The 17,300-nt window shown below is 34.5% G+C and overlaps 1 protein-coding gene across 2 annotated transcripts in view; it reads left to right on the top strand.

Moving 5' to 3' along the window:
• The window catches only part of EIF4E (eukaryotic translation initiation factor 4E), a 112,734-nt gene extending 95,679 nt beyond the window's left edge, over nucleotides 1-17,055 (top strand). For both annotated transcript variants that reach the window (XM_060147597.1, XM_060147598.1), the window contains 6 exons: nucleotides 638-744; nucleotides 7,704-7,799; nucleotides 10,265-10,328; nucleotides 12,031-12,144; nucleotides 13,611-13,750; nucleotides 15,961-17,055. In XM_060147597.1, the coding sequence (XP_060003580.1) occupies nucleotides 638-744; nucleotides 7,704-7,799; nucleotides 10,265-10,328; nucleotides 12,031-12,144; nucleotides 13,611-13,750; nucleotides 15,961-16,075 (636 nt within the window). In that variant the 3' untranslated portion in view covers nucleotides 16,076-17,055. The remainder of the gene's footprint in view (nucleotides 1-637; nucleotides 745-7,703; nucleotides 7,800-10,264; nucleotides 10,329-12,030; nucleotides 12,145-13,610; nucleotides 13,751-15,960) is intronic.
• The last annotated feature ends 245 nt before the right edge of the window (nucleotides 17,056-17,300 follow it).

Here is a 17,300-nt window from a genome sequence, read left to right as displayed (position 1 = left end):
TTAAGTTCAAGCCAATGTCCAGCTTTTTTGCTTAGGGCCAATTGAAAATGACAGAAGTTGCTGAACTTTGTCACCATATATAATAACAGTGTAACATGAAAGCAAGGACCTGTGTAGTATTGCCTTGGTCACTTTATAAAGATTTTTGTGTTTGTGTCATTGTGATATAGTTAATATACTCTCCAAACTTTAATTGTATCTCCCCCACTCCCACTATGCACTGTGTTTAGTATGTTAAGAAAGGTACTTGATTTTCCCAACTTTTTTCCATGGTCTCTAACAATCTTATATTAAAATGTGTAAGTGGAAGGTAACAATATACAAAATTATTATTATTATGTTTTTAAATTTGAGAAACCTTTTGCTCATAATGAAGAGATGCTAGAATGAAGAGTCTGGTGCTTAGAGTTTGATCTGTGGTCTATTTTATCCAGTGCTTCTGCTGTTAATTCATTCTCCTTAAAAAAAATATGGACAATATTGGTTCAGATTTATTTAGAGTATTGCTGTCGTAGGAATTAATTTTTCACAGCATTGTGAATTAACTATATTTCAGTAAAAATTTAAAAATAAAGAAATTTCTTAATGTTATTTCTTCATGTTAAGAAGTTCATAATGTTTAATTATTTTCCACTAGGAAACCACCCCTACTCCTAATCCCCCACCTACAGAAGAAGAGAAAACAGAATCTAATCAGGAGGTTGCTAACCCAGAGCACTATATTAAACATCCTTTACAGAACAGGTAAGCTTTCTGACACATAGGTGTTCTGACTTAGGCCGCAAGGTAAATGGTGAATGGGACAGGTTTGGAGGGAAAAGTTAGATGAGACTAGTTTTAGATAGGTGAAGGATTCCATTTTCATTTGGATGACCCATGTCTAGCAAGCAGTTTTATGTGTGAATCTTGAACTCAGATAGTAGAACTTTGAAAGAGTGGTTTGAAATTCATTGGTAATTGATGGTAATTGAGAGCACAGTAGTAAATGAGTTCTCACAACAGAGGCTTGGAATATTAGCACATAGGTGATTTTTTTTTTCTTTTTTTTGCGTACGCGGGCCTCTCACTGCTGTGGCCTCTCCCACTGCGGAGCGCAGTCCCCGGACGCGCAGGCTCAGCGGCCATGGCTCACGGGCTCAGCCACTCCGTGGCATGTGGGATCTTCCCAGACTGGGGTACGAACCCGCGTCCCCTGCATCGGCAGGCGGACTCTCAACCACTGCGCCACCAGGGAAGCCCATAGGTGATATTTTTGAGTAAGAGTGCCTATGAAGAGAACAGTCTTGTGGTTGCAAAGTGGGAGGGGTGTGGGGGAGGGATGGGCTGGGAGTTTGGGATTAGCAGATGCAAACTGGTGCATCTAGAATGGATAAACAGCAAGGTCCTACTGTATAGCACAGGGAACTACGTTCAGTATCCTGTGATAAACCATAATGGAAAAGAATATGAAAAAGAATATATGTATATGTATAACTGAGTCACTTTGCTGTATAGTTGACATTAACATAACATTGTAAATCAACTGTACTTCAGTAAAATTTTTAAAAAAAGAATGCCTTTGAAGGGTATAGACATATAAACTGTATAAACTAGGAAAGAGTGCTTGGTCATGGAAACCAAGCAGATGGTTTATTTTAGGACAAGATAAGCATATTTGCCACAGAAAGGCCAAATGTTCATTGGATTGAACAATAAGTCCTTGCTAACATTGGAGAAAGTTTAGTAGAGCAGGTGATGGAAGAAGATTGGCATAGTTTGAAGAGTGAATAGAAAGTATACAAATGTATAGAGCAGGAATAGGCAATTTGAAGTTGGTCTGTGAAGGAGAAAAGAGAGCTAGGGGATGTGGAGGCTGGAGATTGGTTGGTTGTATTTAAGAGAAGTTAGGTGAGGAAAAGAGGAGAGTTTAGGATGAGTTAAGTTTTCATAGTTACTGTGTAGTAGTTTAATAGTTCAGTATATGGTTTTTCCTATCTCTACCCTACCACTTCCCAGTATGTTTATGTTTTTTACTTGATTGTCTTTCTGGCTTACATGATGAAAATTAACACATTCCCTGAGAGCTGATGGTGGGAAGAAAATGGCAACTCAGAAACATTGTAAGAATCTGGAGGAAAGTAAATTGGAGTTAACTTTTGAGGATCTTTAATTCCTTTCATTAAAGGAATTAACTTATGAGGATCTTCAGTTCCTTTCATTCCCCCCACTCCCAGGCCTTTTACTCTCTTTACCTTAAAGATCCCATGAGACTGTCTATAATTTAGTTTCATTTATCTGAAAAATGTGTTGTCCCTTTATGTCCCTTTATTTTTTATCATTTCTTCGTTATCATGGTAGACCTATTGAAATAATAGTCCAAACACATTCAGTAGTTTTTTCATAGGAGACCTGTGATTCAGCAGTTCTCTAGACAATGGGAATTGTCAGCCCGTGAGTGAGATGTCAAAGGTCAAATAGTCCATAAAGGGTAAAAATTCTTCCTCAGGAAAGCATTGTGCCAAAGGTAATAGTTGAACGTTGATTAGTGGCAATTTCATTTAGCTAACCTAGCAGCAGTACCCAAACTTTTAAAGTATGTTTTTTCATCTTTTCAGTCGTATATAAAAAGCTAGCTCTGTCTTCTGACTGTGAACACAGTTCTTAGTGTTGCTGTTTTGTGGGGAGAAGTAATCAAGGCATGTATCCCTCATAGCTTAAGTGAAATCTGAGAAGAGATTCCTGTCCTATCAGTGAACAAACTTGATTAAATCCTAAAATGAAGTTTGTGAGGATTTCAATTTCTCTTACCAATTCTATTTCTTGTGTAAAATAGTATTATATGGAAAACTATTTTAAGACATTTTTGGTTCCAATTTTGGTAGTTTCTTCATTATTTACTTCTTGTAAATATTGCAGAATTATGTTTTCTTTTTTAAAAAAACCACTATATTATTATAAGAAAGATTAAATTATTGGGGTACAAAGTATATAAAGTAAAAGTTCTCCACTTTTTTCTGATACCTTCTTCCCCATTTTGCTTTTCTCTATTCCCCAGAATAGTCAGTGTTAAAAATTTGGTTTGTATTTTTCCAAAACCTTTCAATATGCATATATATACTTTTTTTATATAGATGGTCATACGGTTGAGTTTTTTTGTTTGTATATGCAGGTTTTGACTCATTATTTTAAACCACTGCCTTGTATTAAATGAATATATAGTCACGTATTTTATCAGGCTTACATTAATGTGTATATAGAATTTTTTTCTATTTACAAACAGTGCTATAAAGTATACGTCCTTATATATTTTTTTGCAGTTGTGTGAATATATCTAGGGTAAAATTTCAGAGTTCTTAGGTTAAAGACTACCTTTTAACTACCTTTTTAGAGATTGCCAAATTATCCTTCTTTTTTTTTTTTTTTCTTCTGTGTGCGGGCCTCTCACTGTTGTGGCCTCTCCTGTTGCAGAGCACAGGCTCCAGATGCGCAGGCTCAGTGGCCATGGCTCATGGGCCCATTTGCTCCGCGGCATGTGGGATCTTCCCGGACCGGGGCACAAACCTGTGTCCCCTGCTTCGGCAGGCGGACTCTTAACCACTGCGCCACCAGGGAAGCCCCAAATTATCCTTCTTTATCAGCTTATTAGACTCTTAACAGTTTAAGAGTTACTGGTTTCTACATCCTTGGCAACACCATCAATCTTAAATTTAATTGCCTATCAGATTGGTTCTAGATTGATTTGTGAAAACAGTGTCTTATTGTTTTAAATTTGCATTTCTTTTATTGAAATTTCAAGACATTTTTGTTGAAAACAATCGCTTATTTGTTTTTTTACCTATGAGCAGTCTGTTCAGTTCTTTTGTCTATTATTTTCTTTTGGGTTATCTTCCCAAGTTTATTTCCAAGCATTGTGTATTAGGGATGTTCACCCATTCAAGGGGGGAATTAGGTTGAAAATGCATTTCCAAATCATTTGTCTTTCAACATTGTCTAAGGAGTTATGTTATTTTAGAGGTTTTTGATTTTCATGTAATCAAATACCAGCTTGCTTCCATGGTTTCTGGGTTTCATGTCAGTCTTAGGAGAATTTTACTCACACAATTATCCTATTTAATAGCTGCCTAGCAGTCTCTTGCATGTATTATATTATTTATATTTTATTTAAATCTTAACTTCTTTGGGCTCATGGCCCCTTTACATTCTTAAAAATTATTGAGGATTCCACAGTGCTTTGGTTATGTAGATTTTTATCTATTTTCATTTGCTATATTAGAAAATAAATGTTTAAAAATGTAAAATTATATATGTACTTAACCCATTGCATGTTAATGTAAATAATTTTTATGAAAAAAATTTATTCAAAATAAAAAATACGTAGTGGAAGAATACATTAAAAATACATAGTGGGAAGTATTTCTGTAAATCTTTTTAAGTGCCTGACTTAATAGAAGTCAGCTGGATTTTCATAGTTGCTTCATAGTTGCATTGTCTTTGGAGATAAGTTGTTTCAGAGAAAGTATGAGAATAAAATACGGCCTCAGACAGGTACATGGTTGGAAAAGGGAGGAGAAATTTTAATAGCCTTTTAAAATAATTATGACTATCTCCTTCCTTTGATGCTAGGTTTCTTATATGTTAGTTGAATTGTAGAATCTGAAACCATATCCAAGAACTTTTTCTACCCTGTTACATTAAAATCCATTGGTCTATCTTGCATTTGGAATGTATCCTTCACCCATGCACACCTCTGGTCATTTGGATAATATTGGTTCATTGAGTTTGCAGATCTTCCAAATATTGGCACTTTTCATTATATGATATCAAAACAATAACATTAATTATTATCACTACCTAAACTCATCAGAAATATCGTCAAGTGTCATTAAATTGTTAAGTGCACAGTGACACATGCTTTCCAAAATTCTGATTTTCTCCTGAAAGCTCAAATTTTAGCAGCTGGCTCAGTCTGTTCATTTCTCAAGAAATAATCATGGTTGATCAGCCAATCTTCTTCCAAGTAAAAGTGGTGTTCTTTGAAAAAAGTAACTAGTTCACCTCACAACTCAATTGCCTAAGCATCGTATTGATATTTGGTATGCAGAAATATTTTTTGTGCAGAAAAAGACATGTACACAGATTGAAATTTAATGAAACCAGTAGTTTTTACTGCTGGTTTCCATTCAGTGGCATTCTTAACTGAAACTGACATTATTACTGTGAGAGTTGGTGATAATAAAGGATACAGTGACTACTAGTACAAATAGGTGCCACTGTATAATTCTTGCTGTGTACGGCACCAGTAGGTTTACCAACCGTTGCTTTTGCATCATCAGTGCAGATATCAACACAGTGAAAAATAAAATGTCTTAGCATTTTTATGAAATAGCTTTTACTCACTTGAAAGGGCCTTAGGATCCCCTAGGGGCCTGTAAACCACATTTTGAGAACTGTTGGTAGGCACTTAAGATGTTTCCAAAATTTTCCAAAATTAACATTCCTGTACAAACATTTTTGCTTAGTTATCCAATTATTTTCTTAGGATATATCTTTATATGTTTAATGGCTGAATGCAATTTTTTTTAAAGATGGAATTAAATTTTATTATTTATTTTATTATTTTTAATTGAGGTGTAACAGTTTCAGATGTACAACATGATTCAGTATTTGTATGTATTGTGAAATGATTACAGTAAGTCAACATCTGTCACAATACATATTTATAAATTTTTTTTCTGGTGTTGAGAACTTTTAAGATTTAGTCCCTTAGCAACTTTCAGATTTGCAATGCAGTATTATCACCATGTTGTACTTTACATCCCCATGACTTATTTATTTTACAACTGGAAGTGTGTATCATTTGACCCCCTTCATGCATTCCCCCACCCTTATGCCTCTGGGAACCACCAATCTGTTCTCTGTATCAGTGAGCTTGGGGTGTTTTTTTGGGGGGTTAGTTTGTTTTTTTTAAGTTTTTTTTAAGATTGCACATATCAGCGAGATCATACAGTATTTGTTTTTCCTGTCTAGCGTCTGATTTATTTAACTTAGCACAAAGTCCTCAGGGTCCATCCATGTTGCAAACAGCAAGATTTCCTTCATTTTTATGACGGAATAATCCATTGAAAATGTATATATATATACACCATATTTTCCTTATTCATGCCTTGATGGACACTTAAGTTGCTTCCATGTCTTTGCTTATCATGGGAGGGGGGGCACATATCTTTTTCAAGTTAGTGTTTTCATTTTCATTTTCTTCTGATAAATGCCCAGAAGTGGAATTGCTGGATCCAGTGGTAGTTCTATTTTTAAATTTTTGAGGAAAGACTGAATTAATTTTAGAAATCCAGAGTATAATACTTGACACTGTGTGTGTATGTTTAATAGTTTTTCTGCCTTTGCTTTTTTAAAAAAATTTTTTTCCTTGAGAGTGGGTTGGCAAATACACATTATCAAGTAGGTGCTGAAATGCATCTCATTTTTATGTCTGAGATTATCAAGCATTAACCATAAAGTTATGAAATATATGTCCACTTGGAAACCTGTCTTCAGACAACATTTTTATCAATGAGTAAGTGAAATTTCCTTAGAGGTGGTATAGTAATTCAGAAAATACAGTTTTACTAAAGATGAATCATATTGGGATGATAATATTTAAGCATAACTTTTATGTGACATGAGTTTGTCTTCAAAGTATTAGAATAAAACTTTTTTAGACAAAGTATATACAGATATATAGAAACTAATATGCATTATTTCAGAATATATCTGTGGTAACATTATTCAGTGAATCCCTGTATTATATTCCCGTTTGTATGAGTCCCCCCCCGCCCCCATTCCTAGTGCTCTCATTTCTCTCCTCTTGTTTCTCTGTAAATTCAGCTTCCCTATTCCCCACTTAGCCTTTCCAGTTAAGTGCTCCTAGTCTGTTTTTCTTAAATAACTGTGCTTAATTATCTCTATCATAGCACTTAGGACATTGTAATTGTCTCTGTACAACATTTCTGTGAATTCCCTGTGGGATGAGCCTCAGTGGATCTCTAAGTATAGCAGAGAATCTGTTACATAGTAGGTACAAAACACATACTTTTCATTTTATTTATCTATTTATTTATTTTTTAGCCACACCACATGGCTTGCAGGATCTCAGTTCCCCAAATCCTAACCACTAGGCCACCAGGGAACTCCCCAAATATATACTTTTTAAATGAAACAAATAGAGAAAACTACTCATTTGCTATTATACATAAAATTTTTATTTATTTTATTTATTTTTAATTGTGGTAAAACACATATATAAAATTTACTATCAACCATTTTAAAATGTACAGTTCAATAGTGTTAAATACACCCCCATTGTTGTGCAACCAGTCCCCCCCACCCCCGCCACCCCGAACTCTCTTTATCTTGCAGAAAACCTTAAACTCTCTACCCATTAAACAACAACTCTCCATTCCCCTTCCCTTTTAGCCCCTGGCAACCACCATTCTACTTTATTACTCTAGGTGCCTCATACAAGTGGATCATACAGTATTTGTCTTCTTTGATGGACTCTTTTCACTTTCCTTCCTTTTTAAGGCTGTTTAATATTCCACACTACATTTTGTTCATTCATCTGACAATAGACACTTCCCCCTTTTGGCTGTTGTGAATAATGCTGCTTTGACCATGGATGTAAAGCTACGTCTTTTTTTTTTTTTTTGACACTGACTTTCTGTTTTTAGATGGGCACTCTGGTTTTTTAAAAATGATAAAAGCAAAACTTGGCAAGCAAACCTTCGGCTGATCTCTAAGTTTGATACTGTTGAAGACTTTTGGGCGTAAGTAACCATTCATTTTAGGATGTTTGTTGTGTAATTTTTCATTTTAAGTTGCATTCACAAAATGAAGGGTAAGTTGTGAACAGTTAATATTCACCTTTTTGTGTGTCCATCTTCTCACAACTGTTTGAATTGGTGATGATTCCTCATCAGTTTTAGAAAGCTTCCGTCTTGTCGTCTTTTAGCTCTGCCTATTCTCTATTCTTTGTCCTGAGATCTCTTTCGTTGAGAATCCTTTATTGTTGCTAGAATTTCCAACAACTTTTAGGAGCTTGTCCCCTTTCTTGGTTGCCTAGATACATTTGCCCTATTCTTAGGTATTCCAGAGCTTTCTTAGGCCGTTATTTCTGCAGACTCTTTCCAGTATAATATCTGGATTTCCTGTGATAGAGATTCCAAGATTTCAAAGGCTGAACTGCTCATAATTCAGGGTTTGTCAAAGAATGACAATATCTCTGATGATAGTTTATTAATCTCATTATACTTCGTGGTCAACATCAAGAAGAATAGTTGAAATATTTTTGAGATTTTGTTTCAATTTAGCAAATAGTTAAGATTTCGGGGTCTTAAATCTTTGCATGACTTCAAAATATGATTTAAAATGACAAAGTTCTTTTCAGGAAGTTTTGGAATATTGATTCTTTAAAAACAAAGTTGATTTAGTATGTCTATTTGCTTGAAAAATGTATGGGGAGAAACTACTTGAGAACATGAAAGATACAACTTGTTGAAAACATTTTTAAGAGCTGTAAATTACCTAGCAGTTATCTAAGTATTCTAATTTGTTCAGCTGGTGTATTTTGGATCATATCAGTGATGTGATTCTTATGTTTAATGTTAACTCCCTGAGTGTAGCATACAGACTAACAGATTGTGATTAGAAAATTTATGCATGTAATGTATATTTCCTCCAGGGCAGAAACAATTTTCTGTATATTTCTAGTGCTTTGCCCATATTAGGCATTTAGTATGCATTTGAATCACTGAAAACAAAGCATAGAATAATTAGAGAAAACTGTATATTGAGACCACTTTGAGTGGTCACTTTTAATTGAAAACTTTTTTTTTTTTTTTTTTCTTTCTTAGCGGTACACGGGCCTCTCACTGTTGTGGCCTCTCCCATTGCGGAGCACAGGCTCCGGACGCGCAGGCTCAGCGGCCATGGCTCACGGGCCCAGCCGCTCCGCGGCATGTGGGATCTTCCCGGACCGGGGCACAAACCCGCGTCCCCTGCATTGGCAGGCAGGCTCTCAACCACTGTGCCACCAGGGAAGCCCTGAAAACATTTTTCAAGAAATTTTAAAAATTTTAATTTAGATATTTCACTAGCCTGAAGGTAGAAGCCTAGATCATTTGATCTCCTGAAGTCTATCACAGTAAAATTGTTATAAAACGGGCAACAGAGTAAGAATGCTTTGCCTGTCTCCAATATTTTATACAGAAGTGATGATCTTAGCTATATGACTAGTGACCATGGATGGTGTTATTATCCTTAGTTAGATATTACTATTTGGGAAGTAGTTTAAAAGTACAGATTCTATGGTTCCATCCTACACTTAAGGAATTAAAATCTCAAGAAGTAGGGTAAGGAACTTTTTTTTATTTTTATTTTTTTTGGTTGCTATTTTAATAAATTTATTTTTGGCTGCATTGGGTCTTGCTGTGTGTGGGCTTTCTCTAATTGCGGTGAGCGGGGCCTACTCTTAGTTGCGGTACGTGGGCTTCTCATTGCAGAGGCTTCTCTTGTTGTGGAGCACGGGCTCTAGACAGGCGGGCTTCAGTAATTGTGGCACACGGGCTCAGTAGTTGTGGCGCACGGGCTTAATTGTTCCGTGACATGTGGGATCTTGCCAGACCAGGGCTCGAACCTGTGTCCCCTGCATTGGCAGGTGGATTCTTAACCACTGCGCCACCAGGGAAGTCCTGTTTTGTTTTTAAAAGCTCCCCAAAAGATTATTATGCTGACTTAAACTAGTAATGGTGTGTGGTGTTTGGGAACCATTGATCTGTCCCGCTCTTGGATACTTTCAAGGATAATAATGTTGACTTACTTTAGTCATGCAATCCTGATGGTCAGGGAGTTTGTCTTGCTTTCTCTTGATTTGTCTTTTTGTGTGTTTAAAACTGCTCATTAGCCTCACGGATTCTTTCATCTACTTAAAGCCACCTCATACCTCTCTTTTCAGTTTCTTGTATATACATATGTATGTATTAAGTTAACTAATACATCAAACTTGTCAGAATAAAATTATTAAAAATATTTTCTTGAAAATCATCAGATGTTGATTCTTGAAGCTGACTGTTACTGAGATCTGTTTGGTCCATTTCAGAAATTGACTTCATGGGGGTGGGAAGTAAACATGAGTTTTTATCTTATTTTTATCATATTTTCTGAATGTATATGTACGCACCTAAACTTTGCATTACATATGCTATGTTTATAATTGTTCTTTTCTTTTATCTAGTCTGTACAACCATATCCAGTTGTCTAGTAATTTAATGCCTGGCTGTGACTACTCACTTTTTAAGGTATGTTTAATTGGTGACTTCATATATTTATTATAAGACTGGACCATTCAGGTATTCATTAAAAAATCTTGCCATAAACTTAGGAATAGTTAATGTTGTGGTGCTTGGAGAATAATTAAATTAGCTTTACCAGGTTTTAGCATAAATATATTTTGCCCTATTTTAGTATAAACATTGGGTTGGCCAAAAAGTGCCTTTTTGGTAGAAATAAAAGACACATTTTTTAAGTAAAAATAAAATACACATTTAATTTAGTTAAACCATGTTTTAAAGTAATAGAACTACATTTGAAGCCCCATAATTCATAGGTCTAGTTGTCTAGTTAAATTAGCATTGTTCTGTTTTGCCCTTCCTCAAAACGTCTAGTGTTTTTCTTCTCTAATTGTTTTTGTTTTTCTTCTCTAATTGTATTTATTCAAGGCATATTTTTCATTTCCTCCAAGAACTTTATTGAACAACGTATTCAGCCTTTGGTGTAGTTGGTGGTGGTTCATTTAGCTTGCCCAGGATCTCTCCCGTTCTACATTATTGTACAGTATCCACTTTTCATCACCTGTCACAATTTGTTTTAAAAACGGAACGTTTTCATTATGTTTAAGTAGAGAATTGCATGCTTGAATATGTTCAAGAAGGTTTTTTTCACTTATGTGGAACCTAAACATCAAAGCGATTCACATAACCAAGCTGGTGCAAATGATTGTCAGCACTTAATTTTGAGTATGTTGGCTCTCTCCTGTGTGGTAATTACGTTGATTGTTCTCAGTTAATGTCTTGATTTGATTGCTATCGACTTCAACTGGTCTGCCTGACTGGGGAGCATCGTCCAGCGAGAAATCTCCAGCACAAAACTTTGCAAACCACTTTAGACACATTCAGTCAGTCACAGCACCTTCTCCATACACTGCACAATTCTTTTTTTTGCATTTCAGTTGCATTTTTACCTTTCTTGAAATAATAAAGCCGAAAATGTTGCTTTTTTTCTTCCATCTTCAATATTAAAATGGCTACATGAAAATTCACCAATTCTGATAAGTCTTTTTTTAAATGCACGCTGATATGACAGCTGTCACATACAATCTAACGAAATTGTTTTGAATGAAGTTAAAGACAACTGAGCGCTACTAGATGCACCTTAGGGAAAAAACCAAACAAACCTTTTGGCGAACCCAGTTATTGAAATTAAGTGAGTCAGACTGTATGGGCACATACTGTGATTGATTTTGAGGAGAACTTTGATAATCCAAATGGGTCATCCAATCCGTTTCTTCTTTATATATTTGAGTAGACTGAAGTCCAGAGTTTGTCAGGAATTCTTAACCTGGAGTGTGTGGGTCCTTGAGATATTTATGAGTTTTGTCAGCTGGTAGTGGGTGGGACAGTCATTAGCTCTCTGAAATTGTGTAAGTTTTTAATATATTTTCTAGGTATAGAAATGTATATAGCTTCTCAAAGGTATCTGTTACTCAGAATGTTTTAGAGCCTCCAAATTAAGTGAAACCCAAGGTTTGATAGTTAATAAGTGCCCAAGTCAGTACTCTAATTTTGCTTTAAGTCTTGTGTGCTTTTTTCCCCACTACATCAATTAACAGTTTTTATGGATATAAAGTAAATAGTTAATAGGGTTGTTGCTTGCTGTTTCTAGTGGTGATCTCAAGTTAAAGTAACAATATTGTCTCATATTGTTGTCTCCCTAACCTTGTAGGATGGTATTGAGCCTATGTGGGAAGATGAGAAAAACAAACGAGGAGGACGATGGCTCATTACATTGAACAAACAGCAGAGACGAAGTGACCTCGATCGCTTTTGGCTAGAGACAGTAAGGTTTTAAAATTATAAAGCTGTTTTGGAATACTAAAACTTCACTTATGTTACATTTTATATTGGTTACTTAATTCAAGATGAGATAAGGATTCCCACTCTAGCTAAGCCAGCCCTTAATTTTGTTCTGTCCTGTGAATCTTGTATACTTCTTACATACTAATACAGTGAAACTCCCTACCACATACTACACATCCAGAAAGTGATCGGCAGTTGACTCACCTTCCAGAATAAGGTCATCCTGGTCATCTCAGTAAGTTCAAAATTATGTAACCTCTCACATTTTGTATGATGTAAGTTTTTTTACAATCCTCTTAGAGTATTGCTCTGTATACTAAACTTTTTAGATCAGTGAAGGAAAACAGTGAAATTGTAGCTTGATATCATTCACCTTATATGTTGTGATGTAACTTGGAACTTTTGGCTTCATATGACATTTATTAAATATGAGATAATAGGCATTTTCTCTAGTGAAAGTTTTCAAACCCCAAGCTTTTAGGAGCAGGGATTATAGTCTCTTTTGTATCCCTATCACTTGACAGTGTCTGGTTTATAGTTAGCCCTTACTAAGTTGAGCAATAATAAATATTTCAGTGAATGGCTTTTTAAAGAAGAAACTTAATTTTGCGGGAATTCCCTGGCAGTGCAGTGGTTAAGACTCCCGGCTCCCAATGCAGGGGGTCCGGATTCGATACCTGGTCAGGGAACTAGTTCCCACATGCATGCCGCAACTAAGAGTTCGCATGTCGCAACTAAGGAGCTGGCAAGCTGCAAAGAGGGAGCCCAAGAACTGCAACTAAGGAGCCCACTGGCCGCAACTAAGACCCGGTGCAACCAAATAAATAAGTTAAAAAAAAAAACTTAATTTTGCTTTTGGGAGAGATTATTAGTAATTACCATTTTAGAATTCTGCATTAAAAAGTCATTTCAGTTTTGCAGGATGACAAAAGTTCTGGAGATTGTTGGTGGTACAATGTGAATATACTTAATGCCACTGAACCGTACACTTAAAAATGGTTAATATGGTAAATTTTATGTCATGTATTTACTACAATTTTTTTAAAAGTTAGAAAATGTTCATGAAAAATAAGAACAAGAGGCAATTAAGCAGCTTTTTCAGTTACTCCATTAATGTTTGCTGGCAAGTATAAGCAGCAGCAGAGCAAAGTGAATATTAATAAAATAATTCACCTTTTATGTGCCCTGACATCAGTTGCCCAATTTGCTAAAAAAGTTAACAAAACTGATCATGTTCTTGGTATTAAAGAATCAAATTAACAAATTTTTTAAAGACCAGGACAAAAAACTATATATAAATATAATTTAGGCATTCAGAAAGTCGACTCTTGATTTAAAAACTGTTTTTCAGTTTTGTATATATACAGATATTTGAGACATTTGCAGCTTAATAAGCTGTTTATCATCTATTGAATGTAACTTGAGATTTGGGTTTTTTCTTTTAAGCTGCTGTGCCTTATTGGAGAGTCTTTTGATGACTACAGTGATGATGTATGTGGAGCTGTGGTTAATGTTAGAGCTAAAGGTGATAAAATAGCAATATGGACTACTGAATGTGAAAACAGAGAAGCAGTTACACATATAGGGTAAGTTTTGCTTTTTGTGTGCTTCTTTTAAAATAGATAACTAAAAGTAGAAGTACTTTTTAAATTAAAAGTATTTATGTAGATCATTATTTTCCTTGTTTTCATGAGCACTTTTATAATCTTGAACTGCTGTGTATTGGTATTCAGTGTCTTATTCATATTTTTTTCACTTCTGTAAAATTTCTTTTTCCTAGCAGTGGGGTATATAATCACTATTTTAGCATGTAGCATTTTATTATTTAGCATATGAGAATATGTCTTTTTTGCCCTACTTTAAAACCATAATGCTAATGTATAATACTCAATAATTTGGTGAATATTGGCATTTGCCATTGAAGTTTAAGTGACAGTAGCTTGGTTTTGTCCATATTTAAAACCCACATGTATAAATTTTAAAACTTTTTTTTGGCAAATATTACTATTCGCAAAAGTTGCCTGTCGTCCCCACTCCCCCCCGCCCCTGCAAATGTCAGTCAATGTTAACTAAGATTTTCTCTTTACTATGTTTAAATTAGTAAAATTGGACTTTAAATTTTGTGTTAAAATTAAGTACCAGTCATAAGTCACAATATGTTTAGTTTGCCTCTTTGCATGTTGATTTTTCAAACATTATGAATTCTCCTGTGAACATAATTCCTTTCTGGATTAAAAGATGTGGGGATCTTCCAGGTTTCATTCTCCACGGGGTTTCTTATAAGAGAAGGTTGATTGTTGATTCGTCACCATATTCCTGATCTTTCTGTCAGCCTTAAAACTTACTGACAGTGGGGGTCTCCTATTTCTTTGAAAATGTGTTAAAGAAACTAAGTATGAACTTCTTTCCTCGGAAAGTTTTTTATTTGTGTCAATATTAAACATTTTTGAAATCTCTATAAAACTTTTGGCCTCACTTTTTCAAGGAAAAATTTTTTTTCACCCTTTTAAGTTGCATGGCTCAGTGCTCATTCTGACATTTTTAGTGATTAAGTATAATTGAAGGTAATACATTATATCCTAATGTAAATCTGATAATAGTTATAATTTTAGTTATAAAATTATTTTTAAATACCCTATTCGAAGGAAGGTAGTAAAGTCTTCTGAAGGGTAGAGTATGAATAAAATTTCCTGGTATCATACTGCTAGAGTTTTTAGCTCCATGAAAATCTCTTTTTTTGTTTATCTTTTTTTGTTTGTTTACCATGTATTTTTTTGTTTACCATGAGTAAAATTTCCTGGTGGTATACTGCTAGAGTATTTAGCTCCATGAAAATCTCTTTTTTTGTTGTTTGCCATATATATCTCTTTATTTTTGTTTCATTTTGGTGCCTGTTTTTAAAATTTTGCTCTTTTTTCTCAGATACCAGATTCCTAACTTGACCTATGATGTTCTCCTAAGATCATATGATGACCTGTCCCCAGTTTTACCTTGTCGGCCTTCTCTCTCATATTTACCTTTCTTGTGAGCTGTAGCCACACAGCCTTATTTTTGTTCCTTGGCCTTCAGATGTGCTTCATTCTCTTAGCATTATACTTTGACCTCATGAGTTTTTAAAAGGAGAGAGTTCTCTGATTTCAAAGAGGAGATTAGATCCTCCTTGTTAATATCACAACCCCTGTGCTTACCCTCATTGATACTCAGTCACATCTTATTTGAAAATTAGGTTGTAGAGTTAATATATAAGGCAGAAATCATGTTATGTTCTAAATTATCCTTAAAATATCATAAATCGCCTTCACAGTGTTTGATTTTTGTGTGTGCATTCTTGTCGGTAATAGGTAAGGTAAATGTAACTGCAGTAACATACAATATTTACTAAGGTTTATATGTAAAATATAATTGAAGCATTTTAGATCAGAAAATTAAAATGTGCATGTAATTGATTTTGAATACATTAATTACGTATGTGATACAGCTCCACCGTATGTATTTGTGATTATTTGTTTACAAATAATCAAATACTCTAAACTGTAAACACCATGAGCCTAGAGAGTGTCCTTGCTTTGCTTATTATTAATTTACTGATAATTATCACAGTACCTGATACATAGTAGACTCTCAAATATTGGTTAAGTGATTATGAAGAGTAAATTTTGCTAAAAGGAAAAAGGTGTGCAATTTCCTATTTCACTCTCTAGGTATTATTTTTTAATGTAAAGAGTAATAATACTGGATTTGGGGTGTATGTTTGAATAAAAATTAATGGCTACTTTTCTTCTTTTTCATCTTCTAGGAGGGTATACAAGGAAAGGTTAGGACTTCCTCCAAAGATAGTGATTGGTTATCAGTCCCATGCAGACACAGCTACTAAGAGCGGCTCCACCACTAAAAATAGGTTTGTTGTTTAAGAAGACACCTTCTGAGTATTCTCATAGGAGACTGCGTCAAGCAATCGAGATTTGGGAGCTGAACCAAAGCCTCTTCAAAAGCAGAGTGGACTGCATTTAAATTTGATTTCCATCTAAATGTTGCTAAGATATAAGAGAAGTCTCATTCGCCTTTGTCTTGTACTTCTGTGTTCATATATTTTTTTTTTCTTAATTTTGGCTAGAGTGTCCACTATCCCAATCAAAGAATTACAGTACACATTGTCCCCAGAATCCATAAATGTGTTCCTGGCTCACTCTGTAATAGCTTAAAAGAATTAACGATTACAAACACATTTGACCCATCTACAATATTAAAGAAAAGAATTTGCATTTCTATACCTTACAAGAGAACGATTCTGTTTATGTTCCATTGTATGCAGGAGCATATTTTGCTGGTTTGAAAGAGTATGATGCATACAGTTTTCTAACAATTTTCTTTGTTTCTTTTTACAGCATTGTCTGTGCTGTACTCTTGCTGATGGCTGCTAGATTTTAATTTATTTGTTTCCCTACTTGATAACATTAGTGATTCTGATTTCAGTTTTTCATTTGTTTTGCTTTTGTTTTTTTCCTCATGTAACATTGGTGAAGGATCCAGGAATATGACACAAAGGTGGAATAAACATTAATTTTGTGCATTCTTTGGTAATTTTTTTGTTTTTTTGTAACTACAAAGCTTTGCTACAAATTTATGCATTTCATTCAAATCAGTGATCTATGTTTGTGTGATTTCCTAAACATAATTGTGGATTATAAAAAATGTAACATCATAATTACATTCCTAATTAGAATTAGTATGTCTGTTTTTGTATCTTTATGCTGTATTTTAACACTTTGTTATACTTAGGTTATTTTGCTTTGGTTAAAAAATGGCTCAAGTAGAAAAGCGGTCCCATTCATATTAAGACAGTGTACAAAACTGTAAATAAAATGTGTACAGTGAATTGTCTTTTAGACAACTAGATTTGTCCTTCCTTTTATTTCTCCATCTCTATAGAAGGAATTTGTACTTCTTATTGCAAGGCAGTCTCTATGGTGTCTTCTCTTGTAGTGTCTTCCACGTGAATAGCGTAAGTTTGGAGCATCAGTTTGATTATTACGTTTATTTTAATTTTTAATAAATTGAATAGGTAGCATCATATATGGAATTAAATTGATGTGGCTATCTTTTTTTTTTTTTAATAAAGTAAGAGGCACAGTCCTT

Source organism: Lagenorhynchus albirostris, chromosome 4 (assembly GCF_949774975.1).
Source record: "Lagenorhynchus albirostris chromosome 4, mLagAlb1.1, whole genome shotgun sequence".
NCBI classification, from domain to species: Eukaryota; Metazoa; Chordata; class Mammalia; order Artiodactyla; family Delphinidae; genus Lagenorhynchus; species Lagenorhynchus albirostris.
The sequence above is the reverse complement of the archived record's forward strand: the minus strand, read 5'-3'. Positions and strand labels throughout refer to the sequence as shown.